The sequence below is a fragment of the Ictalurus punctatus genome, chromosome 11 (genome assembly GCF_001660625.3).
Source record: "Ictalurus punctatus breed USDA103 chromosome 11, Coco_2.0, whole genome shotgun sequence".
In the NCBI taxonomy this organism is placed as follows: domain Eukaryota; kingdom Metazoa; phylum Chordata; class Actinopteri; order Siluriformes; family Ictaluridae; genus Ictalurus; species Ictalurus punctatus.
The window spans coordinates 6,927,639-6,953,260 of record NC_030426.2 but is presented as its reverse complement, the minus strand read 5'-3'; the positions used below and the strand labels follow the sequence as shown (position 1 = coordinate 6,953,260).

The following is a 25,622-nucleotide window of genomic DNA, read 5'->3' as shown; positions in this document are numbered from 1 at the left end:
CCGCTGCAGTTCACGTATTGCCCGAACCGCTCAACAGATGATGCCATTGCCACCACCCTACATCTGGCCCTCACCCACCTGGACAAGAAGGACACCTATGTTCGAATGCTGTACATAGACTTCAGTTCAGCATTCAGCACACAATCATTGCTCAGCACCTGATTGGAAAGCTGAACCTACTGGGCCTGAACACCTCCATCTGCAACTGGATCCTGGACTTCCTGACTGGGAGACCTCAGTCATTACAGATCGGGAACAGCATCTCCAGCACCACCACACTGAGCACAGGGGCCCCTCAGGGCTCTGTGCTCAGTCCATTGCTGTTCACTTTGCTGACTCACGACCATGCAGCAATGCACAGCTCCAATCACATCATTAAGTTCATCAATGACACGACTGTGGTGGGTCTCATCAGCAAGAACAATGAGTCAACATACAGAGAGGGGGTGCAATGATTAACAGACTGGTGCAGAGCCACCAACCTGTGTCTGAACGTGGACGAAAGAAAAGAGACCACTCTCCGCTGAACATCGATGGTTCCTCCCTGGAGATCTGAAAGAGCACCAAGTTCCTTGGTGTTCACCTTACGGAGAACCTCACATGGTCCCTCAACATCAGCTCCATAACCAAGAAAGCCCAGCAGCATCTCTACTTTCTACGAAGGCAGAAAGGCTGAAGAAAGCCCATCTGCCACCACCCATCCTCACAACATTCTACTGAGGAACTATTGAGCACATCCTGAGCAGCTGCATCACTGTCTGGTTCGGAAATTGCACCTCATCGGATCACAATACCCTGCAGCGGATAGTGAGGACAGCTGAGAAGATCACTGGGATCGCTCTTCCCTCCATCATACAGGGCAAAGAAATATGATCATGTCACCCCAATTTTAGGATCGCTCCATTGGCTCCGGTCCATTTTAGGATCCAGTATATGATTCTGTTGTTTGTCTTTAAAACTCTTAATTATCAAGCCTCTTCTTATCTCAAAGATCTTATTACACCATATTCATCTAGCAGAATATTAAGATCTTCCGATAAGTTTCTTCTGTATTTCCCTTGATCGCGTTTAAAAACTAGTGCTTTTTCAGTTGCCGCCTCTCATTTACGGAATCAATTCACACTGGACATCTGCCTTGCACCCTCAATTGTTATTTTTAAAAAGAGGCTGAAAGTAGATCTCTTCTCACAGGTGTTTTTAATCTAATTTTTACTATTGTCTATTATCTGTTTTTATTTGGTTTTATTCTGTTTTCTATTTTACTTTTCTGACTCTGCTCAACGCTTTGGTCAGCTTTGCTATGTTAAATGTGCTGTATAAATAAAATTGACTTACTATCATAGACATTTACACCACACGCTGTATCCGCAAAGCCACCAGCATGACCTCATGGTCAGACTGTGTAACAGCTTCTTCCCCCAAGCCATCAGACTCCTCAATACTCAGAGACTGGACTGACACACAAATGCGCACACACACACACACACACACACACACTCTGAACTGAACACCATCCCACTCCCATTGCAATATTTGCACATTCCTGCATTGACTTTGTTGCATTTTTGCTGCTACTGTATTCATAAAAATATAGTATTTAATTTATTGTCACTATTATACACTTTACCTGGCTGCTACCACAATAAGACTAAGCTAATCTGCTGAAGACTAAGTCATAGCATGTTATGTTCACATTTATCCAATTTTCAAGTTATAGTGTCACTTTGGCACCTATCTTTTGCACTACCTATTATACTGGACACTTCCACACTAAAACTGTGCCTGTTGTCCTGTTTTTGTAGTATTGTACTGTCCTTTGTTGTTAGCACATGTTTGCAAGTGCACTTTATGTAAAAATGTGTAGCTCTTTTTTAGTTCTGTTTCGTCTCATATGGTTAGTGTGTTGTTTTATGTAGCACCATGGTCCTGGAGGAACGTTGTTTCGTTTCACTGTGTACTGTATCAGCTGTATATGTCTGATATGACAATAAAGCCACTTGAACTTGATAGGAGGCTTGAACCAACAAACATCAACGATTTAGTAACAGGTCTAGAGCTTGTTTCTAGAGGTTCTAAGTAGTGGAGTACTTTACCTGATGCTTATTAACTATTGATATATTGAGATATTTTGTCCTCTTGGATCAGCACAGCTCCTGCACAAAGAGTACTAGCATCCACCACCAAATTAACACCATCAAATGACACTATAAAATGCATGCTGATAAGACTGAGTTCACACAAAAGACACAGAAGGACTAAGTAGGGATCTGAGGGAGCCACAACTGACAATTTTTTTACAAAAATGTAGTTAGTAGTAACTATCTATACCAAGGAATCATCACAGTTCCCACCTGTTAGAAGGAATTGGGAAGTTATTGATGGCCATAGCCTGCCCTTGCCCTAGTTGTTTATGAAGATATCTATTGAAGCTTTACTAAATTCACACTTTGCTATGTATATCATCAAAGAAGCTTTTCTCAGCTTCTCCTTGTGTGCAAGGACTCCATATGACTGGGCCGGTCCAAAGAATAAACCACCAAGTCATCCAGGTAAGCACTGCAATTAGATACATCAGCTAATAGCCCATAAGGAGATCCAGTTTAGTTTCAAAATGGGCGGAGTCAACATTATCAATGCATTCATCTTGTCTTGGCAGAGGAAAAGAATTGTTAACTGTAACTGCATTAACAGATCTATAGACAGTGCAGAACCTATATGTGGAATTGGATTTGGGAACAAGTAACAAAGGCGAACTCCAAGGACTTGTGCTGGGTTTAGCTACAGTAAATCATGTTCCAACAGTCAACTTCTATCTTCATATGCTTGCTCTTTAAGAAGCTTTACAGTTACCTGTACATCATGCTGTAGAACACTGGTTTGAGAGGGAACATTACCAAATAAGGAAGGGAAATCTTGTATTAACCCTGAAATTTCTTTCTTCTGTTCATCTGACAAATGAGATATCATTAATAATAAGTTGCATGAAAACTCAGTTTGACTAGCACAAGGCTGAGGTACAATCTGGAATTAATCAGAGCTTTAACTATAACTGGAGCTGTGATCTTATGCAGTGGAATGGCCTCAGGAAAATTAGTTACTATACACAGGTTGGTACTTGAAGTGCATGAGTGTGGCTTTTTGAAATGTAAGTACAGGAAAACCTTGAAAATAGCCATATGTTATTTAGCGGTGCTTAAAAAGTGCTTGAATTATATAAGGTCAATAAATACAAAATCACTAAAAAACTTTTGCTTATTTTCAATAGAGCATCAATGCAATCTTTTCACTTAAAATATGACACCCTGTTGCAGCCTCTCCCTCTACTTTTATTTTTTTTCCCCGCAAAAAAGCACCTAGTGACAAATCTAGTGACACTGGGGCAAATCTTAGCTATTTTCCTTAGAAGAGAGTGGCCAATCCTGCTTTCCCCCTCCGGAGACAGACCTCTCTCTGCAGCTATTCTGTTCAGTGAGTGGCAGAGAGGAGCAGCATGTTTATTCACTTCTAACTTTCTCTCAAAGTGATTATTTTATATATAAATATAGCCAAAATTACAACACAGCCATTGTCTTTAACGTATGTGTGTGATGATTTTGTCAGTCTATGTTGTGGTTATATATCAGGATTTTAGCATTCCAGAGAAGCATCTTGGAAATGGCTTGGAAGTGACTGCTGGTTAACATGTAGTCTTAATGGGCCACATTTCAGTCACTATTTCATACTCGTCCCGTTGCCTGACAACAGAAACAGAAAAATATGTAAATGAGAACAGTCAAAGAACAGCTTTATTGGAATTTTGACTGTATTAAAATACAGTATGTGAGCACAGGGATTAGGAAAGAAGCAAACAAACACTAGGCAGAATGCAAATACATCACAATGATGTAATTAATATGCTAATTATTTAATGACATAATTTAGCGATGTTTAGCGACCTTCCATTGAAAGTTGTTGGCAACAGTGCTCCTGTCACTCACCTGGAGTATATTGATGTTATAGTGAAGATGAAGCAATGCCTGGGAAATGCAAATTTTGTCAAATCTGGTTGTTTGATTATTATCATTATTATTATTAGGGTGGCTGTGGCTCAGGTGGTAGAGTGGGTTGTCCACTAATTGTGGGGTTGGCAGTTTGATTCCTGGCCCACATGACTCCACATACCGAAGTGTCCTTGGGCAAGACACTGAACCCCAAGTTGCTCCTGATAGCAAGTTAGTGCCTTGCATGGCATCTCTGCTACCATTGGTTTGTGAGTGTGTGTGTGAATGGGTGAATGAGACACAGTGTAAAGCGCGTTGGATAAAAGCACTATATAAGTACAGACCATTTACCTTCATTATTATTACTATATATATATATATATATGTATATATATATATATATATATATATAAAATTAGCAGTTTAAAAAGAAGACCTAGAGAAAATGTTTGAATGACATCTCTTGTATAGTCCTTGAAAAAAAAAAGTGCTTAAAGTCCTGGAATTTCATTATGAAGCATCTGTATGAACACTGTATACAGATAAGGGTTAACAGGTATTGATTTCCAGACTTTGTCTTGGAAAAAGGATCTACATAGTCAACTAAAACTTTTGCAAATGCTCCTATTGCTGGGATTGGATATAATGGAGTGAAGAGAATTGTCTGTTTGGTTTACTTGCATACTGCCAAGCACAGAATGGCCGGTAATATTCAGCTTCATCGTTCCTTAAAGCAGGCCAGAAGAAATGCTGAGGTATGCAACTTGCTTTAAATCTACATCACTGGAACCACAAATAGAGTAGAAACACTTTTCCAGAAGAGAATTAGCTTGCTGAGCCTGAATAAGCTGCCAACAAACAAACAATCAGTTGCTTAATATCCTCCTAGCTAGAGATTGTGCCCTTTTACACCGATGGGAGAACTACTGGATTATATTCCCCACTAGTTTTTAAGATAAAAATGATTTTGACAAATTAATGACATCAGCAAACTCATGTGATTGAGCCCTAGTGACCACACATACAGGGAAAACATTAGACAGGTCCTATTTATTCAACACTTCCAAGACAGGCAGCACTTACCACCGGCTAAGTTGTAACCCAAAAAGAAGTGTGTTCCTTCTACAGGAAATGACTGACTTACTGCAACATTATCCAGACCAATGAATAACTTTGAGGATAACTGGATGTAAAAGCAGTCTTAGATAATTCAAACCAAGACCATGGCAAAACACATGGTTTCCACAAAAGGTCTGCTTTTTTAAAGGTAACACCCATGCCAGAATAAGAGATTGGGCTGCAGCAATGTCTCTTAGTCTTATCAGGGTACTGAACTTGAGCCTTAGGAAGTAAAGAAACAAAACCTGTGGAAATTAAGGGTTCATGACTAAATTCATAACTAAAACTATTACCAGTATGCACTGAAATCCCTAGCAGAACAGAACCCAATAACAGAACTCCCTTGGAGTTAAATTAGTTTTGTCTTGATTATGTTTTAAGGGCGAACAACTATTCTGTGACCAGCCTTTTGGCAGTAGAAACTCATGTTGTTTAGTTTGTGAATGAATCTGTTTTTGAATGATTCTTTTACAGTAAGCGAATGAATTGTTCTTGTTCACTTCCATATACTGACTCATATTTGTAAAACACATGACTGCATTGGCAGCTTTTACCTGTTTTTTAAAGACTGCATTAGAGTGCAGTCTGTGAAGGATGATGTAAATGGTTGGATGTATTGAGCGAATACGCCCCTTACTCTGACCTACTGATTCTGAGCGAACTGGTACTTGCAGTTCACGAACAAACTGGTTATTGTCATTCATGAACGGAATGAACGAACTAGGTGAACAAAGACCTGCTGACTCACTGTTGTCGGCTTGGCTGGTAAATGCATGTCTTCGTTCAGTTTGCCACCCTTTCAACAAGAAAAATAAGGGTAAAAATAAGACAAGCCTTACAATTTATGGTGTTGTTTTGTTCACAGCATAATCCACTACACATGTACACATGTTGTTCATACAACTGATGGCTATTTAAAAAAAAAAAAAAATTGTAGCATTGAAACCTACTTCATACATGTATGTAAATAATGTTTGTTTTTTTTTTCTAATTACAATCGTATCCTCATTTGTGACCAAATATAACCTCCACTGACTGAAATGTCTTTCTTGAAAATACGTTCACCAGACCTTCTCTTTGTGGATGGGACATGCCAATTTTGTCCCTTGAAAACTTGCCATTTTTAAACAAATGTATTGAGTGAAGGAAACAATGACTAACTCATAATATCTAAAAAGACACTCACTGGTGTAATAATGCAACTTACGGAAAGGGTCACTGAACGAATCAGTGAACAAATCTTTTTGGTGAACAGAATTAAATGATTCATGTCACTGGGATGAATCAAAATTACCACCGCTTTTATAAACACTGCTTTTTGAAGCTTCAAGGAGGCATAGATGACTGGTCAGAAACTTTGGTTTGGGAAGGTTTAAAAATGCTCTTATGGACAAGTACAAATTTGTATGTGTGCCTAGCAGCTTCTGACAGTGAAGAAACCTAATCATCATTCAGATGACTACCTTCTCAGGCAGATAAATTTTGAATTCCTCTAGCAAAAAGGGTTCTCTAAAAGATTCAAAATTGTTAACCTCACTTGAAGCACACTATTTATCAAATAAAATCTATTTTTCTCTGGCAAATTCAATAAATGTATGTGAGCTCAATTTTTTTAAGGGTCCAGAAAATCTGCTTCAGGGACCAGTTCATAAGCACATATTATTGCCGCTTTGACAGATTCATAATACAAGCGTTCTTGCAAAAATAGTGAAAAACAAACTTCCTGAGCCTTTCCAACCAACTTGCACTGCAAAATGAGTGTCCAAATCTCTTTTGACCAAAGGTGGATGAAATATGTTCAAACATACTAAAATAGATATCTATCTATCTTCATCCCATCAGATCTATCTTCTGATCTGATGGGATGAAGGAACCTGGGGCACGCTTCACCACATGGAGTTCCAATTCCCTGAATTGGATCTCTTTCTCTACCTCCAACTCCATCTTGCGGATAGCTAACTGCATCTCCCTTTCCACAGGACAAGCCAAGTGATGCATAGCAGTGAAACAAATAACTATACAACACTAGCATAACAGACATTAACATGAAATCAAATAGCAGAAAACAATTAGCACTGTTATTGCAAAAGCAAAGCACTGTAGCTTAGCAGAGAAGTATGGTAAAGAATACCAATACAAGCAGCGATACATCAAAAGTAAACAACAAGGTGAGAAAAGAGTGTGTGTTTGTGCATGTGACCTGAAGGGCTGGCTCACTGTCACCACCATTCTCACTTTAAAGAGTGCTCTTCCCATTTCGGAAGCATCCCCATCATTGATTGGCCCAGCAATAATAGGGCAGAGAGCTTCAGTGAAAGATGGGGGAGAGAGAAAGAGAACAATTCACCAAGCAAAACAAGGCAACAAGCATTCAAGCACAAAGCATGCACACTAATGCTCATGCATTTAACACCAGGTATTCTTCTGGTTTGGGATGAATATGCCTTGTTGGCCAGACAGTTTTTGGCCTGTACAATGTACAATTCTGAATCTTTTCATCAATGTCCCAATTGAATGGCTTTAACTGTACTGTAAGTGGTAGGATTTCTGGGAAAGAGCATCGGTCTTCATGTTCTTACTACTTGGTTGATACATAATGGTGAAGTTGAAATGGATGAAAAAGATGTACCTATGAACATCACAAATGACAGGTCTCATCAATGGTGACCCTTCAGAACTGATGATGTAGCCTAGAAAGGAGATGCTTTGCCTGTTGCATTCACACTTCACTTCTTTAACAAAGAGATTAATTTCTAGGAGGTTCTTGACAATTGCTCTGAGCTGGCTGAATGTTCAGAGAAGGATGAGGATTAAAGCAAAATACAATCTATGTAGCTGATTAAACATTTGTCCCTAAGAACATCATTAATAAAGTATTGGACAATGGATGGGCCATTTACCAAACCATTTGTCATTATCAGATATCTGTAATGTTGGTAATGAATGCAGGCTTTCATTTGTCTCCCTCTTCTGACTAGGTTATATGTGCTATGGAAATCTAACTTGTGAAAATAATAGCTGTCTCTTAAGTGTTCTAAAGTAAATGGTACTATTAAAATGGGAAAAGGGTACTTGACAGTAATGCTATTTAATCCCCTGTAATCAATACAACAGTGGAGACCCTCACCAATTTCTTTCCCATAGACACATAATCCAGGAGCAGTGGGCAGTTTGGATAGTTGGATATATCCCTGTGCAAGGTCTTTGTAAATGTACTCCATGGTCTGAATTTCTACAGGAGATAGAGGGTATGGCTGGCTTCAAGCATGGTGAGCTTGATGAGCTTGACACTCTACCAGCTTGATGGAGCAATCATAGAAACAGTGTGATGAAAGAGCTATCATATTTGCTTTTCTAAAATCCCCTGTTAGGTCTTGGACTAGATATTGGACTAGGATCTTAGCAGGTATTTGTTCAGAAGAGCTTTTTACGTAGGTGTAGGCTCCAATGATATGTGGTTTTCTAGACATGATTTGATACCAATATCCGACACTGTCTTCCAGCAGATATGTGGGTTCTTCCAGCAGATGTGTTGGTAGTGTTTGAAGAGCCAGGGAAGGCCTAGAATAATAAAGTGACTTGTCATTGGAAGGCCAACAATGGAAATTTCTTTCTGCTAAGTAGCACTGATGTGGAGACAGAGGTGTTAGGTAAAATGGGTGACCTTCCATGACCCTACTGACCTCCCATCAAAAGCTTGTATGTGTAGAGCTGGGTGTACAGGAATTGTACCTCAATGAAGTTCTAAGCAGCTCTGGAATCATTCATGACTGAATTGACATTTTTAACTTTTCTCCAGTTCAGAACCAGAAATAGCTGAAATGGACTGAAAACAAAACATCTGAAATCACACTGACTGCAGTCACAAATTCCAATCAGATTGACCTCTCATATTTCTGGATTAATGGGACATTCTCTGAAGATGTCTAAAGCCTGCATTACCTGTATGGACTTTGGCAAGATCATTTTATCTGTCATCCAAAGAGAGATAAACCAGGGCTAGGTTTGTGAACACTTTCAGATGAGGTTCAGCTCTCCGGAACAGTAGTGTTACTGAAACCACCCCTTCTTTAGCATTCTTGAAGCAGATGATCCAGTCAGAAAAGGACGTGAAAAAAAGAGTTCAGATCGACAGAATCACCAAAACAGGATAATTCAGTGGCTAAATCCACATGTAACCCCTTTTGATAAGCCACTGTAATTGATGTCTCATTCCAGCCACTAGTAAGGGCTAATGTATGGAATTCTATGGTGTACTGTACAGTTAAACATCAACCTTGACTGAAAGCTTGCAGCAGTTCTCCTGAGGTACCTCTATGCAAAGGTAACTGAGAGTAAGAAGACCAACTAATGAGATCAATAAACAGGCAGGGGAGTAATTCTACTGGGATGTGGGTGTGGATTCTTGGAGTTTGAGTTAATGGAGGACATGCCAGTTGTGACATATACTATGCAATATTTTAACAGAGAAAGCTCTGGTAAAAAATAAACAACAGTAACAAACAACTACTTAATTGTTCTGTGGAGAATGCTGTTTAGGGCAAAATACCACCATAAGTGCAGGAGTTCTCCTCTTCTACCTCAAAATGCTACTGCCAAAATAATATTAATGATTAATGTAAAAATAACAAATTTTAAGATAAGTTTGCCTTTTTTTTAAATTTATACCTATATCTACTTACGTTTTCTCCTGCCCTCTGTCTAGATACTCAATAGATCAGAGCACAGATCAGGAGCAAATCTTTAACATTGACGCAGTGACTGGTGCAATCACCCTGGGGAAGATCTTGGACAGGGAGACGGCGGGCTGGCACAACATCACAGTGACAGCCGTAGAAGCAGGTATGTCCTGTACTTCAGAATTTGATACGTGCTTTGGCCTAAGGCCTGTTATTTCACTTTGGACAAACAGAGGGCAAAACACATACCCTTTAACAGAACCCAATGCAGGCTTTTTTTGTTTTGTTTTTAAATTTGAATTTCAGAGTGGGTAGTTATGGTTTAACACCACATTAAACTGAGATTAATGAATGGCTATTGTAGTAGCTTAAAGTGAATGAAGTGTGCACTTCATGACTTTTACTGTCTATATATGGATTTATAAAGTAGCACAAGTGAGAACTGTTAATCAAGTGCTCAGTGCAGTATATTTTAATGAACATATATTTGGATAGCTTCCAATAATAAACTAATGTATATAACTATAAGATTTTATCACACAGTTGTACCGCATCAAAACTAGCATAGCAAGAAAAAAATGTAAATGGAAACACAATCATGTGGTGATTGATTTTGAGCTTGGCAGCATGACATTCGAATTGTGTGCTCGGGAAAGGCTCAGTTACTTTTATATAGAGGCTTGCATATATATATATATATATATATATATATATATATATATATATATATATATATATATATATATATATATATATATATATATATCATAAAATTCTTTATCACGTTATCGCTTTCGCTTTTTTAATAATAGATTACTTCAGTATCACTCCTTTATTTTCACCTTTTCTGAGACTCTTGGAGAGAGAAAAGATCTGTTCCCTTTCAAAGGGAACAAGACGTTGCATTTAGCATAACACTATGGGGAGCGCCTCTCACATGCGACCGGCATCTGAAGCTTGTGTAAAATCATGCCTATTTATAGGCCTACCATGATTAGGTGATGTGGCAATTAAGCGCGTCGCATGATATAAATATGGCACCTGTGAACCGCACCATCAGCCTTTATTATCTTCAGCAAAAGACTGCATGTCAGTTGTTTGTGTGAAGAAACAAAAAGACACTTAATTTCCTCGCTATCGTTTCTCAAAATCTCAGAACGTTTCTATGAAAAGTATGGCTATTTACCTATGCTGAAGGTGGAGGAGGTGCTTGCGAGCTACCTCTCTCCATCGATGGCAGGTAATTAGGGGGGCCTGCTTTGCCATCCAAGCCACCATGTAAGGCAACCCTGGCATTGGTGGGCAAGACCTATGCGGCAGTAGTCTTGCTTGTGGGTCACTGCAGACAATGACAGTGTTGCAGGCCTACCAAGCAGACCTGCTGAGTGAGCTCGACATATGTCGGCATTCAGCCAGTTTCCTCCCTGTTGTCTTGAGTTTACCCGGGCATCCACGAGTGGAGCTCGGGCCAGCACTAGTGCGAGGGAGACACAGAAGGCGAGTATGGCAGCCCGCCAACCCCCGCAGACAGCCAGGGGAACCGGGTGGCCACAGTCACGGCCTGCTACTAGGTCTGATCTGAGAATGGTCCTAAAGGCAAAGCAGGCAAAGAAGAGCGGCCCATAGTGGAGGGACATATCAGGGGACATGAGGTTGTTAGGGCAGTTAGCCCCCAGTGATACTGTAGGGCCTCCCCTAGCCAAGGCGGTCCCGAGTTTTCAGTGTTCTCTGGTCAGCAAGCTGTCACAGGGCAATGAAAATCTGATACTTTCCCTCCAATAGAATGTGGAATAGTCAACGTCACTAAAGACCATCTGGCAGTGTGGAAACTACTGCCAAATGTGTCTCCATGGGTTCTGTCTACTGTAGAAAAGGGTTACCGGGTCCAGTTTAGAGCTCGACTTCCCCCCCCGGTTCAGAAGTGTGCTCACCACAGTAGTCAGCACAGACCAGAGCCCGACATTAGCGCAGGAAATAAGATCCCTCTTGGACAAAGGGGCCATAGAACATGTACCCCGTTCCCTGAGGGAGGGAGGTTTTTACAGCCATTATTTCCTGTTCCGCAAAAAATAGAGGAGTATGCAACCAATTTTATATATGCATCATCTGAACTGTACTTTTCGGACATACAGGTTCAAGATGTTGAAGCCCAAACTTATCGTTCCACGCATTTAGCTTGAGGACTGGTTTGTGACGATAGACCTAAAAGGTGCATATTTCCACATAGCCAAGATCGGGTTCTTCCCTTTGGGCTAGCTTTATCCCCTCGCACCTTCACAAAGTGCATGGATGTCATTCTGGCTCCATTATGACTCCAGGGCATAAGTGTACTAAACTACCTCGACGACTGGTCAATTCTAGCACGATCCTGGGAACTGGCAGTTCAATATTGAGATGAGGTTCTCGCCCACATGAAAAGCTTGGGGCTCAGGTTGAACCTCAGAAAAGTATGCTTTCTCCAGTGCAGTGGACAACTTTTCTAGGGGTTATAAGGATTCTACTATGATGAGGGCGGTTTCTGTCTGCAACATGCATAGGGTCAATCCTATCGACATTGAGCAAGATAAAGCTGGATCTTGGCATCCTGTCCAGTTTCTATGGGAGACTATTGGAGCTTATGGCAGCAGCAGCCAGTGTCAATTTAGAGATCACCCTGTGTTTACAGACAACACAGCGGTGGTCTCATATATTGACCACCAGGGAGGATTAAGTTTGTGCCCCCTGTTCAGGCTGGCACAACTAATTCTTCTCTGGGCAGAGGGACCGTTTTGTCAGTGAGTGCAATGTACATTCTGGGCAACTGGAATGAGGGGCCAGACATCCTGTTGAGGCAGGGGCTAAGGCCCAGGGATTGGTGGGTCCATCCACAAGTGGTGGAGTTCATATGGCGGAGGTTTGGCCAAGCGGGACTGCATGTGTTCGCTTCTGAGGAGACAACAAACTGCCCGCTGTGGTTCACCCTCACTCCTTCCGTACAATTAGGGTTGGACGCCATGGTACACATGTGACCGAGGTCACATCTTACACTTTTCCCCCGATCGCTCTGCTCCCACAAGTTCTAGCGAGAGTTCGACAAGACAGTCTACGTCTGCTGCTAGTAGCACCTTATTGGCCAGCTCAAATATGGTTCTCAGAGATAATATCCCTGCTAGATGGTACTCCTTGGGAGATTCCCATCTGCAGGGATCTACTGTCTCAAGCTGATTTATCACCCTTTGCCGGAACTATGGAAACCGTGGGTCTGGCCCCTGAGGGGCACCAGCTCATAGATTCTGGTCTCACAACTGAAGTTGTAGAGACCATGTTGAACCCTAGAGCACCATCCATGAGGAAATTGTATGCGCTCAAGTGGCAGCTTTTTGTCTTGTGGTGTAAGGAACACCAGCTAGACCCAGTGAACTGCACAATAACTACTGTCCTGGAGTTCTTATAAGGACGTTTCTCAGTGGGGTGAGCTCCTTCTACAATCGCGGTTTACGTGGCCGCCATTTCGGCCAGCCACGCCCCTGTTGATGGAGTCTCTGTGGGGCAACATCCTCTAACTGGTTTATTCGTGGTGTCAGGTGGCTGAGGCCCATCTGCAGGCCACGCATCCTTTCCTGGGACCTTCTGTGGTCCTGGAAGGGCTGTCAGGTGCCACATTTGAGCCCTTAGAGTCAGCCTCTGAGAAGCTTCTGACTCTAAAGTTAGCTCTTCTGCTTGCCTTGACATCTCTCAAGTGAGTAGGAGATCTACAAGCTGTCTCTGTACAGCTTGACTTTATCCCTGGATTAGCCATGGCCTTCCTGTATCCTAGGCAGGATTATATTCCTAAAGTGCCTACATCTGCTGCCCAGCCTGTGGTGTTGCAGGATTTCTGCCCTCCTCTGTTCCTCACACTGGAACTAGAGAGAATGCACCTGCTGTATCCAGTAAGCGCTCTCTGTACTTACGTCCACCGCTCCAGCCAGTGGCGTAAGTTGGAGCAGCTGCTGGTTTGCTTGGCAGCGACAGTAGAGGTGATGCTGGGTCAAAGCAGTGCATCTCTGATTGGATAGTGGAAGCCATCTCTGTCAGTTATGAGACACACAGTCTCACCACGTCTCTGGGAATAGGGGCCCTCATTCCATTAGGGGGGTCGCCTCCTCAAAGGCTTTATCTAAGGGGTACCTTTACATAATGTGTGTGCTATAGCAGGGTGGTCTATGCTGCATTCACTCATTCAGAATTACAGTTTAGTCAAGGATCTTGCAATGACCCTCATGCTCAGACCTTTTTGCACAGGCCATACCCTCAGTATGACGGAGTGGGTGTACTCGTTCCCACAGCGTGAAGCTCACACAACACTGAGTTCCCTTTGAAATAGAACATCTGGGTTACACATGTAACCCTGCTTCCTGGGAAGGGAACGAGATGTTGCATAGATTTGTCATACTAGGTATGCCTGTAAATTGCATCTTCACTTCAAACAAAGAGAAGCCGATGATGTTGTTTACAGGCGCCGTTTTATAGCCACGCGGTGTGCAAAATGCCATGCCACCTGACCACGGCAGGCCTATAAATAGGCGTGATTTTACACAGACTTCAGATATCGGTCACATGCCAGGGCCCTTCTCAGATCGCGAAGCTCACGCAATGTCTCGTTCCCTTCTCAGGTAACAGGGTTACATGCGTAACCCAGACGCTTTCTGGACTTTTGTTTTTGCTGTTTGGAAAAATTATACACTCCTCAGGCCCTATTTTATTGAGCTCTTTCCAGAGTAACTCGAGGTGTTAGAGCTATAGAAATGCTTTGGCTTTGGCAGTAACACTGATAAACCACTCAACTGCTGCCAAGTCCTATATTTCAAGAAAGAGTGACATACAATTTTTGCTGCCTATGATTGTATGTTTGATATCAAATTGCAGGCTGCATTGCAGGTAAATTGAAGGGAAGAGTATCTTGTCCCACATATAACTGTAACATCTTTGTCTAAGAAGTGAATCATTTAATGTGAAGAGAATTGAGAAAAAAAAAACAAAGAAAATAGAAATATAACTCAGTTAAAACTTATTATTAGTATTATTTTTATGAAAATCTAGCATAGTGTCAGTAGCTACAGTAAACAATATTGAAAGGGTTAGGGTTAAGAATAAGGATTTTTAGAAAGTAATCAAAATACACAGAGAAGGCAGTGCATTTGTTTGCACATGGCCAAGACAAGAAAGTGAGGTGGCATGAGATTAACAACACTGGTTGTAACTTTTGGAGGAAAACACCTGAAATACAGACTAATGATTCACACATTGCATTCACAGCCATGTTATTAACACACACAGCATCAACATCCAACAAAATAGCACCTGAAACTCAAAACATCATCAGAAATAACTACAGAATTCTGTGCAATTTAACACTATATGAAGCTGTTTTATATAAGCTATGTGTGAATGAAACTTTTTTCGCGATTTAATCATGATAAACATTTTCATTACTAAAACCTAGTGAATGGTATAATTTTGTCTTGAGTAGAATAATGCCAAATGAATATCTTTGATTTGTAATAATGTGTGCACACTCTTGTTGTTCCCAAAGTGACTTTCAGGATTAGGGAGACTTTTATTTTAATTGAGAGGAAAAGTGCATAAAGGAGTGCAGAGGAGGTGTGGGATGCCGTCTCCAGGTGCAGAAGTCAGTGAAGGATGTGTCAAGGTGGAGTGTGGTGGCAGACGCTGCTGTCCGGGCAGTGTGGCAAGGGTTGGTAGCAGGGTGCACCAACAGGAGGACCGGGACTCTTCTGAGGGTAGTGAGGGTGAAGGGTCTCAACCATGGCAGGCAGCAGAGATTGAGTGACTCTGTCTGTAAAGTAATGAACAGAATCAGAATAAAGACATAAGCTACTTGCCTCTGTGATTATCTCTTGTCAGCCTTGTTCCATTACCCCGATTTGCCCCTTGGCCTTGTGCTCTCCTTTGGTCCACAACAGCAGTGCTGAAACGGTGCTGTTTATTCAGCACCACAGTGGCAGTAGTGTGAAGATCATGCAGCATTTTGTGTGTGTGTGGTATGTAGGCTCACCATCAATATATAATAAGTATCAATTCAGAATATGAAGCCTTCATGGAGAAACCATAGGCAGGTGCTCAAGATGGTATCTCCTACTGCCTCCATAGTGCTACTGGGGGACTTGTTGGCAATGATGGAAATACCTATAGGGGTGTGATTGTGAAGAATGGCCTCCCAGATCTGAACCCAAATGGTGAAATGTGCAAGCCAAGGATTGTCAATAACAAATATTTTGATTAAACACAAGGTTACTCATGAGAACACTTCAGCTAAAGGTGAATAACCAATTATGTGATTGTGTCATCAGACATCAGCACTTAATGATGAAATGAATTTGGATAGCCTCAGAAAGATGCAAACTGTGTGGGGCTTTAGGAGGTGGAGATGAGCCCACACACAAGCTCTGCTAAGCAAGTGTGCAGGATCATTTTCCTCTATTATCAATATTGTTGAATGATGGAACACTTTAAGTAACACCTTAACTCAATGAACATGCACTTTCTTCAGTTGACAAGTGCAAGAAATATCTGGTATTTTGAAATCTCTGTGGTTTAAGTTACTATGGCAGTTAGCTACGTTCATAGCAACAACCGAAGAGATTCAGCCAAAGATGTTGGACGCACTAGACACGGTTAAGGCTGAGCGGTTAATATGCCTATTCAATGTTGCAAGGAATTCAGGGACAGTGCCATTTTACTGGCAAATTTTATTTATTTATTTTTTAAAAAAAAATTTTTTAAGTGTGAGAGTGTGTTCCTCTTACAGTTGAACCTAGGATTCAAAAGGAGCAATGCAGGTTCTGCCCAGACTGTGGCTGAATGTACAAGCTTTTTACTCTATCACAGCTTTATGTGGGGTCATAGGAGCATGCTGATTCCATTCTACATGTGTTTTGTGAATTTGAAGAACACCTATGATCATGGACCTTGCCATTTGTTGTGGGAGGTAGTACAGAGTATCTGAGTGTGATGTCGAACCAAAGGTACGTTCCCCAAAAGAAGGAAAACGCTCCTTATTTGACTGCTGCTGGGAGGCTGAAGGGATTTTTTCCTTTCAGCCCGCCCCCCCGCCCAAACCACACACGTTGATGAGCACTGATGACAGCGGTGGCTCCATGCCATCTTGGAGACAGTGGCAGAGGATAAAAGGACATGCTAGGAGCAGCAAGGTGAGCGATCTCCATTTTACAATATGGCTAGTTCTATGGCTATCTCTGAATTTTCCCACAAGTTTCTGCTGATCTGGATGAACACGCTCCCCAGCTGCTCAGCGCCACTGCTCCTGCTGTGGATGTCCGTCTTCCTCAGAGCCCCTCTTCAGCTGTGAAGAGGGATAACTGGCCACCACCGACACTCACTGCACTCCCTTCACTCCCCTCCTTCATGATTCCCCTGTTCTTTTTTATTATTATTATTTTGTGAATATATTGACACTAATTCCCCTACAGTCACCTCTGTGTGTCTGTGCTCTGCCTGCCACTGCTGTAGGCTGGGAGTTCACTACACTGGATCACTTCTTCGTGTACATTATGAGTGCATTGAGTTGTGTCTGCATTCTTGGCATTCAGGCAAAACTGCTTAAAGTGGGTGTTGGACTCATAGATCTGTCTTCTGTCTACTCCATTTGTTTTTATGGGCAGGGTATCAAGGTGCAGTCAAGGTTGAAGAGGTGTGGTTCTTCCTTAGGGGAGAAACCTTGCCCCTATTTGAGGAGTTTACATAACTTGGGAGCTTATTCACAAATCATAGAAAAAAATGAGCATGACCCAAATGGCTTGGGTCCACAGTAGTAGTGTTACAATCGCTGATGGTGAAGCAGGAATTTAGTTTTCAGACAAAGCTCTTCACTTATCTACCCTTACCTTTGGTCACAAATTCTGGGTAGTGAAAGAATAAGGTCTCAATACAGGCAGCATAAATAGGTTCCTCTGCTGGGCTTACTGTCCATGAAATGGTGTGATATTCTGGATAGGCATTCTCTCCCTGTTGCCACCTCAACTCCCAGCAGGATAAGCAGAATGGACAAAATAATTAATTAATTTGTCTTAGTTTTAAGAAGAAACACTTAAGAATATTTAGTGTGAGAGCTCACACTAAATAATTTGTGACTACCCCCAGAGTCCTATAATACAGATTGTGAGTGAATAATTGAATGAGGGAGTGAGACGTTCAATAATACATTTTATACCATATTGAATATTTACAATGGTGTTTTCATTTAGGATTTTTTACAAGGTCTGTCTTCCAGATGTTTTTTTTCTGTGATAAAACCCTTCAAGCATCAAATCATTTCCTGCAGTCTTAAATGACCATTATTATAGAAACAAACTACTACCCTGGCATCCTTAAAATGGCAGCTGTAGCTCAGGTGGGGTGGCCGAAGTGTACTTGGGCAAGGCACTGAACCCCAAGTTGCTCCTGACAGACTAGTGCCTTGCGTATCAATGTGTGTGTGAATGGGTGAATGAGAAACAGTGTAAAGCGCTTTATAGAACCGCTAAGGTTAAAAAGTGCTATATAACTGCAGGCCATTTACAATTTACTTCTGCACTTACACCACACAAACTATATGTCTCTTTGCTGCTCACGTGCTAAGATCAGCAGCAATCAGAAGAAGTGCTTTTTTAATATATTTCATGGCTGACAGGATATTTGGCATTCTCACATCTGGTGAGCCTGCAGCAGATGTGCAGCATCTCTTTAAGCTGCTGAAATCCCTTTCCTTAATATCTTAGCCTCATATGACTATTTAAGTGTATCCCAGAGCTGCATGCATCAGTGAAGTGGAATTAAGCTTACTGAACCAGAAGCAGTTTTAATGTGTCTAATATATAATGTTATAATGATTAATCTGTAAGGGATTCAATAGGTTTTGTTCTGATGATATCATAGCATGTAGCACTATAACACCATTTACTGTAAGGCATAGAATGGCTTAATGGAGGCATGTTAATGAAGTGGTTTTGACTGCATTCTCATATGGTTCATTATATGCAAGTTTTCTCAAAATTAAATTTGTTTAGAAATTCAATATTCTATATAATTACGCACACACACATACATATATGTTATTCACAATAGAACATAGAAAACATATGAAATGTTTAAACTGAGTAAAAGTACCATTTTAAGAAGGAAATAAAGTAATTTTGAATTTGATGCCACAACACATAATTTTAGTAAGTTTTACTAAAAAGAAACAGCTAGGGGTTAATTGGCAGCAGGTCAATAAAATGATTGGTTATGAAAGGAATATCTTAGAGAAGCATCTTTCAGAAGTAAAGATGAGATGGAATCTGGATACAAGCATTTATTGCTCTGAAACCTGTATATACCTTTCAGCATTGATGGTGCCTTTCCAGATGTGCAAGCTCCCCATTCCATAGGCACTGTTGAAGCCCCATACCATCAGAGATTAGTATCATTTTGTACAGAACAGTGTTGTGTTGTGTATGAATCTTATTGATCTCTTATTGGTTGCGTGTGGGTAAGTTAATTAACCCGATAGTAAATTACTTTATTTTACTGGTTTTCATCCACTCAGCTCAAGTAGGTCATATCTGCTGATATCTATATTACTACTTTCTACCTCCATGTCTTTATCCCTACTGAACAGTTGCTTTACGAGCTGCTCTACCTGACCAGCTGACCTACATGTTGAAGTTGTGAAAAGGAAGGTGTGAAAGCATCTTGGCCAAAACAATAGCAGGAATTATCCACACCCAACCCCAAGCACAGGAGTAAATGGCACATAACCCTAGGCCCCCACAACCGCAAAGTGTGGAGGCCATTCCACTTAACTACCCCAAAAGATATTTCAAATTAAGCTGCATGGAAAGTTTACAAAAACAAGAGACTGACAGAAAATCCAGACTCTATTTGCAGACCTCCATAAGGATGGCAACACCAGAAACCGTTTTTTTTTTTTTTTTTTTTTTTTTTTTTAACATGAACAAACCCCATGCATGGTGCAGGGCCATTATTTCAAACTTTCTCTCTGCTGAAAGAAAAGGCATCTGTTGGGGTTTCCAGCTAAAAATAAAAAAATGAGGAAGACAAAACAACAACAAATACAAAACAACAGGGATAGTTATAGTAAAAAGCATTCATGGGCTCTTTGAACAAAACTTCCTCAAGATCAAGGAATGAGCACAGGAGGTGCTCATTACCACTGACCATCTCCTCACCCCAGAGGAGTCAGACAGAATACTTGCTTCCAGCTCCCCTTCAGATGAGCACAGAGATTCCCCCAGCACTGAACAAACCAAGGACCCCCATCCATACTGTTAGTCCCTGACATGAGGGAAAGATTCACAGTACTGGAAGGGGAACTGGTACAGCTCAGAGAGATGACCATCTCTTTACACACAGCCCAAAGCACAGACCAACCCATCAACCCCAGCCGTCAAACCAGAGACAGCCTCTCCTGCCTACACCTTGCACCCAGTAGTAATATAGATATCAGCAGGAACTGCCTGCTTGCGCTGAGTAAACTAAAGCACTTTACTAGCAGAAGTAAAGAGATTAATCAGATTCATAAACTCAAAAAAAAAAAAAAAGGTCGGTTATTTTTTCTACCCAAACGCCTGGTTGAGCCTTTTGTATCAATTAATTGGGTTGTTTTCTCAGTCATGGGTAGTTTTGGGGTAGTTTTGTGCAGTCCAACTGCTGGGTTAGTAGCTGGGTCATTTTCACTGACAGTTGAATCAATGCACCCCTCTCTCACCCCACCAGCTCAGCCTTGGGCCAAATCAACTCAGCACGGACTGTTTGAATTCACCTCAGGTGGAGGTAGTGGTTTTCACACGGACAGATGGAGAAACACACTCAGAAAGAATGTGTTAATATTCTACACACTTTTGGGTTATTACTATTTCAACACATGTTGTGTTAAATTATCCAATAAATGTGCTAAAAAAAAGAAAAAATATTCATGAGTGACAAACACAACATGTGTTAAATTATTGTCCAATTACGTTGTGGATGGCGCTGCTGACATCATCATCCAAATCTTAACTCGCCTCAAAGTGGATGTTCGTCCTGAGGCGAGGAAACCAAATGACCACAGGTAAGTTACCACTATTAAATAGTTATCACTATTTAGCATTAATGCTGCTGAAAATGCTTGGCCAATTTTGTGATATTTAGGTAGGGAGCTCTCAAAAATGTATTCACTGTAATACAGTAACTCAGCAAGTGATAATTAACTTTACCTATCGCAACAGCTTCAAAAATGTATATCATGTACTGCTTCCTCAGTGTTGGCATTTCGCGACTAGTGTCATGTGTTTATGTTGGCTGTGAAATATGGACTGAGGTTATTCTATAATTCTCTGGGTCTGCGTGTTAACCGAGTTAAGGTTAGCTTGCTAGATGCTGTCACCAATGACAGTAGGAATGAGTGATGCTAACCTAGACGCTCACTTGAGCTGATAACATTACTTTAGCATACAGCTTGTGGTAATGTTAGACATTCCCATTCCCTTTTGGAAAGTTAATGATAATGTAGCATTACAGCTATTCACCATGATGTAATACAGTGAGTGGGCTAACGTTAACTACATTTAGCAAGTGTTTTTCAACAAGGCAAGCTCTAGTAATTAGCATTAGGAGGATGGGTTAGGACCATGATTCTTCATGTATTTGGTGAATGTTAATGCTGGTTAACAGGTGCTGACAGTCAGTGGCTAACTGAACTTAGTTAGCTAAGTAATGTCAAGGCCAAAAGTTCTTCACAAGGTTAACGTGACAAAAAGAGAGGATGGGGTTTAAGTTGTAATGCTTTACACTATCTCTGTAATGTTGGTTGACTTAATTAGATTGTGCAAAAAAAATTGGCGATGAGGTGCTAAAGGCAGGAAAATAAATATTCGCAAGCTAGCTAGATTTTTCTGGTGAGTCTACAACGCCATTTTGTTCATTAGGAGAGTGGAAGTCACATTATCAAAATTACACAATTTGGGATTCTGTCAGTTAAAGCCCAAAGGCACTTGTCCATATTTTGTAGCTAACAACTAACCAACACTCTTTTTGCTCTTTTACAGCTTTTCAAATGGAAGGGAGTGGGACTCCTGTCTTGCCAGTTGGCAGGGAGATTTGTACAAAGATGCATCAACTCCAATTCTTACATCTGTCAAATGTTTTAATGATTTTAATAAATGTCACCTGAATTTCAAGCAATTGTTTGTTTATTTTGTGACAGTTTCAGTAGAATTTTAGCATACAAATAAATAGCATTTTAGGATAATTGTAGTGGGAAAAATAGTATAAACAACACACCTGTGTTATTTTTGTGTTATTTTTTAACACATCATTGTGTAGAAATGTACTAACACACAGCATGTGTTAAATGTACTAACATACTGATTTTGTTGAAAGCAACACAAAATGTGTTGTCCTAAACTAGATACACAGGTGTGTTAAAATTTAACACATGATTGAGTGAAGGTTTGTATCAATATAGTTATCCATAAAACCATTACTGTACACTGGTAAAAGCAAAAATGTGCAATAATAGTCCAGTTTACATAACACTCAATGCACCGCTTTTCATTAGTTTTGGCTTACTTGTTTGTAATACCCACTGGATCGTAAGTTGATTACTCAGGGTTTTTTTTTTTTTTTTGGATGTTTTAAACATCTCATTTGATCAAAGTCTGACATTTTTGTCTTGAATATATGACTTATTAGAGTAATTTACTTCAAAGTCTATATATAAACACCACCTTAACAGCTCTACCAATACATTTCTGAACACCTTCTTGTGTATAAATAAAGGAGATACCAAGTTGACATATTTGTTTATTATGTGGTATATTTGACATTTTCAAAGGGTAAAAATAACCCTGAATATATTCACCCATTTATGAAATAAAATGAACCCAGCATTTAAAAAAACAATTTAAACTATCCTTTGGGTTGAAAAACATCTGGGTTTCACATGTAACCCTGTTCCCTGAGAAGGGAACGAGACGGTGCGTTTAGCATAACACTATGGGATGCCCCTCGCACGCGACCGGCATCTGAAGCTTGTGCAAAATCATGCCTATTTATATGCCTGCCATGATCAGGTGATGTGGCATTTACGCACGTTGCATGATATATATTTGGCACATGTGAACCGCTCCGTCAGCCTCTATTATCTGAAGCGAAGACGCAATTCACAGGCCTACCCCGGTATGACAAAGCTACGCAATGACTCATTCCCTTCTCAGGGAACAGGGTTACATGCGTAACCCAGACGTTCCCTTTCAAAGGGAAGTCCACGTTGCATTTAGCATAACACTATGGGAACGAGAATCCCCACTCTGTCCTACCGAGGGTACGGCCTGTTTAAAAATGACCCAAGCCCAAGAGTCACTGCAAGACACTCGAGCCCATGGCGGAATGAACATCCAGGCTGTAATATCGAATGAATGTGTGTGGTGTAGACCGCCCTGCAGCAGCACAGACATCCTGTAAGGATACCCCGTTGGACAAAGCCTTCGAGGAGGTGACCCCCCTAGTGGAATGAGCTCTAATGCCCAGAGGCGTAGCGAGACCGCGTGCCTCATAAGCAGTAGAGATTGCTTCCACTCTCCAATTAGAGATGCTCTGCTTTGACACAGCATCCCCTCTACTGTTGCCGCTGAGCAGACCAGCAGCTGCTCCAACTTACGCCACTGGCTGGCACAGTGGACATAAGTACAGAGAGTCCTTAGTGGACACAGCCGGTGCATTCTCTCTTGTTCCAGTGTGAGGAACAGAGGAGGACAGAAAGCCTGCAACACCACAGGCTGGGCAGCAGATGTAGGCACCTTAGGAATATAATCCTGCCTAGGATACAGGAAGGCCTTGGCTAATCCAAGGGTAAAGGCAAGGCAGGAAGGGGCAACTGAGAGCTTGTAGATCTCCTACTCACTTGAGAGATGTCAAGGCAAGCAGAAGAGCTAACTTTAGAGTCAGAAGCTTCTCAGAGGCTGACTCTAAGGGCTCAAATGTGGCACCTGACAGACCTTCCAGGACCACAGAAGGTCCCAGGAAAGGATGCGTGGCCTGCAGATGGGCCTCAGCCACCTGACACCACGCATAAACCTCGAAGTTAGAGGATGTTGCCCCACAGAGTCTCCATCAACAGAGGCATGGCTGGTCGAAATGGCAGCCACGTAAGCCCTGATTGTATAAGGAGCCTACCCCACTGAGAAATGTCCTCTGCCAAAGATCTGCACCTGAGCCAGATCCGCGAGGCTCTGAAACCCAACTCCCTTCAGCTGAGAAGAGAGCGAGCCGCGAGCAGAGCTGCCTAATTGTAAGGCATTCACAATGCGCACAGTCAGACATCTTATGGCTGCCCTGGCATGCTCCAACCCTAGACACTTCACACAGAAACTGTGTGTGTGTGTCCCTCCCCATGATGTAATGTAATCTTATATCAGAGCCATGCCATGCCTTAATTGCCACGCCACCTGATCACGGCAGGATATTGTGGAACTTAGGTGATGACTCAGTGCAGCCATTTGGTTTAGCCTGCTTGTCTGTTCCCTGGCCTTGGCCCTGGATTGTCAATGATTAACTAGGTCTGTTCTGAGACTATGTGCTATGCTGCAAGAAATGAGAACAGCACCTTCCCGAGTGGGATGAATACCGTCCCACCCTAATAGGCCAGTCTTGCCCTCAAAACTACTCCAATTATCTATAAAGCCCACATTGTTTTTGGACTGTATGTACTATTACTGCTCTGGTTTCAGTATTTAAAAAAAAAGTAAGACAAACAAATAAATAAACTATCTAATTTCTAAGTACACTGCTGATTTTAGTAGTATGATAATAATATTACTGCACATTTCCTCTCCCACATCCTGACTCCTCATATTAGCTTTAAGGAATTTAACAGTGACCCAGTGATTTTAATATCTTAACAAAATTATATTCTGAAGGTTTTTGCAGGATATGATTAAAACTGTTCTAATTATCAAAGTTGACTTTCACATACTATAGCCAAGCTTGATCTGAAAATAGGTTTATTCAATCATGATTTCCCTTCAAATTATGGGGAAGAATTAACTCTCGTGGGTATGGGGAAAAACTTGGGATGTAACTGCATCTGATTTTAAAATCAAACTAAACCCTCCTTTTCTTTTGCACTAAATCTAAGTATAGAAATAGTTTCTTTTGGGTTTATTAGACTTTATATGACAGGCATGTTCTTAATTTAAAAACTACAGTAGTGTTGCCATCAAGAAGATACAGTAAATATATCGTGAAAATTATATGTAACAGCTTTACAGTTAAAGGAACCATTGTACAATAATAGTAATAGTAGGTTTGTGCTTAATTTGCTGGCTTTATAGTAACCACAGTTAATCACCTACAGTATGCAGCTGACTGTACGGCATATTCAATTTTACTTATATCAGAAACCTGCTGTTAGGGGAAAAATAAATGCAACATTAATATTGTTTATACATACTTACCCACTCGTGCCCTTTATTGTCTCTCTTTCTCACTCTTTTGCTCTCCAGATAACCAGTCCATGGCTTCTCAGACTTCAGTTAGCATCCGTATTCTGGATGTGAATGACAACCCACCTGAGCTGGCCACCCCATATGAAGCCTCCATCTGTGAAGATGCAAAATCTGGCCAGGTGAGATAAACATCTGCAGTTATTTATTATTATATTACTATTTCATTAAAAAAAAAAAAAAAAACACTGATGATAAAACACACTGCATGCCAGCACAGGCAGATGCAGTCATAAAAACAAGAAATAATTTCTTGTAAAAAATGGCAAATCGTTTGTGGTTTGTCCATCACTCTCAGTTTCAAAGTGTCTTGTGGATTA

The 25,622-nt window shown here is 41.0% G+C and overlaps 1 protein-coding gene across 3 annotated transcripts in view; it reads left to right on the top strand.

The window, feature by feature from the left end:
* LOC108271544 (cadherin-22) overlaps positions 1 to 25,622 on the top strand; it is a 273,022-nt gene that overhangs the window by 192,174 nt on the left and 55,226 nt on the right. For all 3 annotated transcript variants that reach the window (XM_017479185.3, XM_017479184.3, XM_053683580.1), the window contains 2 exons: positions 9,805 to 9,941; positions 25,303 to 25,424. In XM_017479185.3, coding sequence (XP_017334674.1) covers positions 9,805 to 9,941; positions 25,303 to 25,424 — 259 coding nt within the window. The remainder of the gene's footprint in view (positions 1 to 9,804; positions 9,942 to 25,302; positions 25,425 to 25,622) is intronic.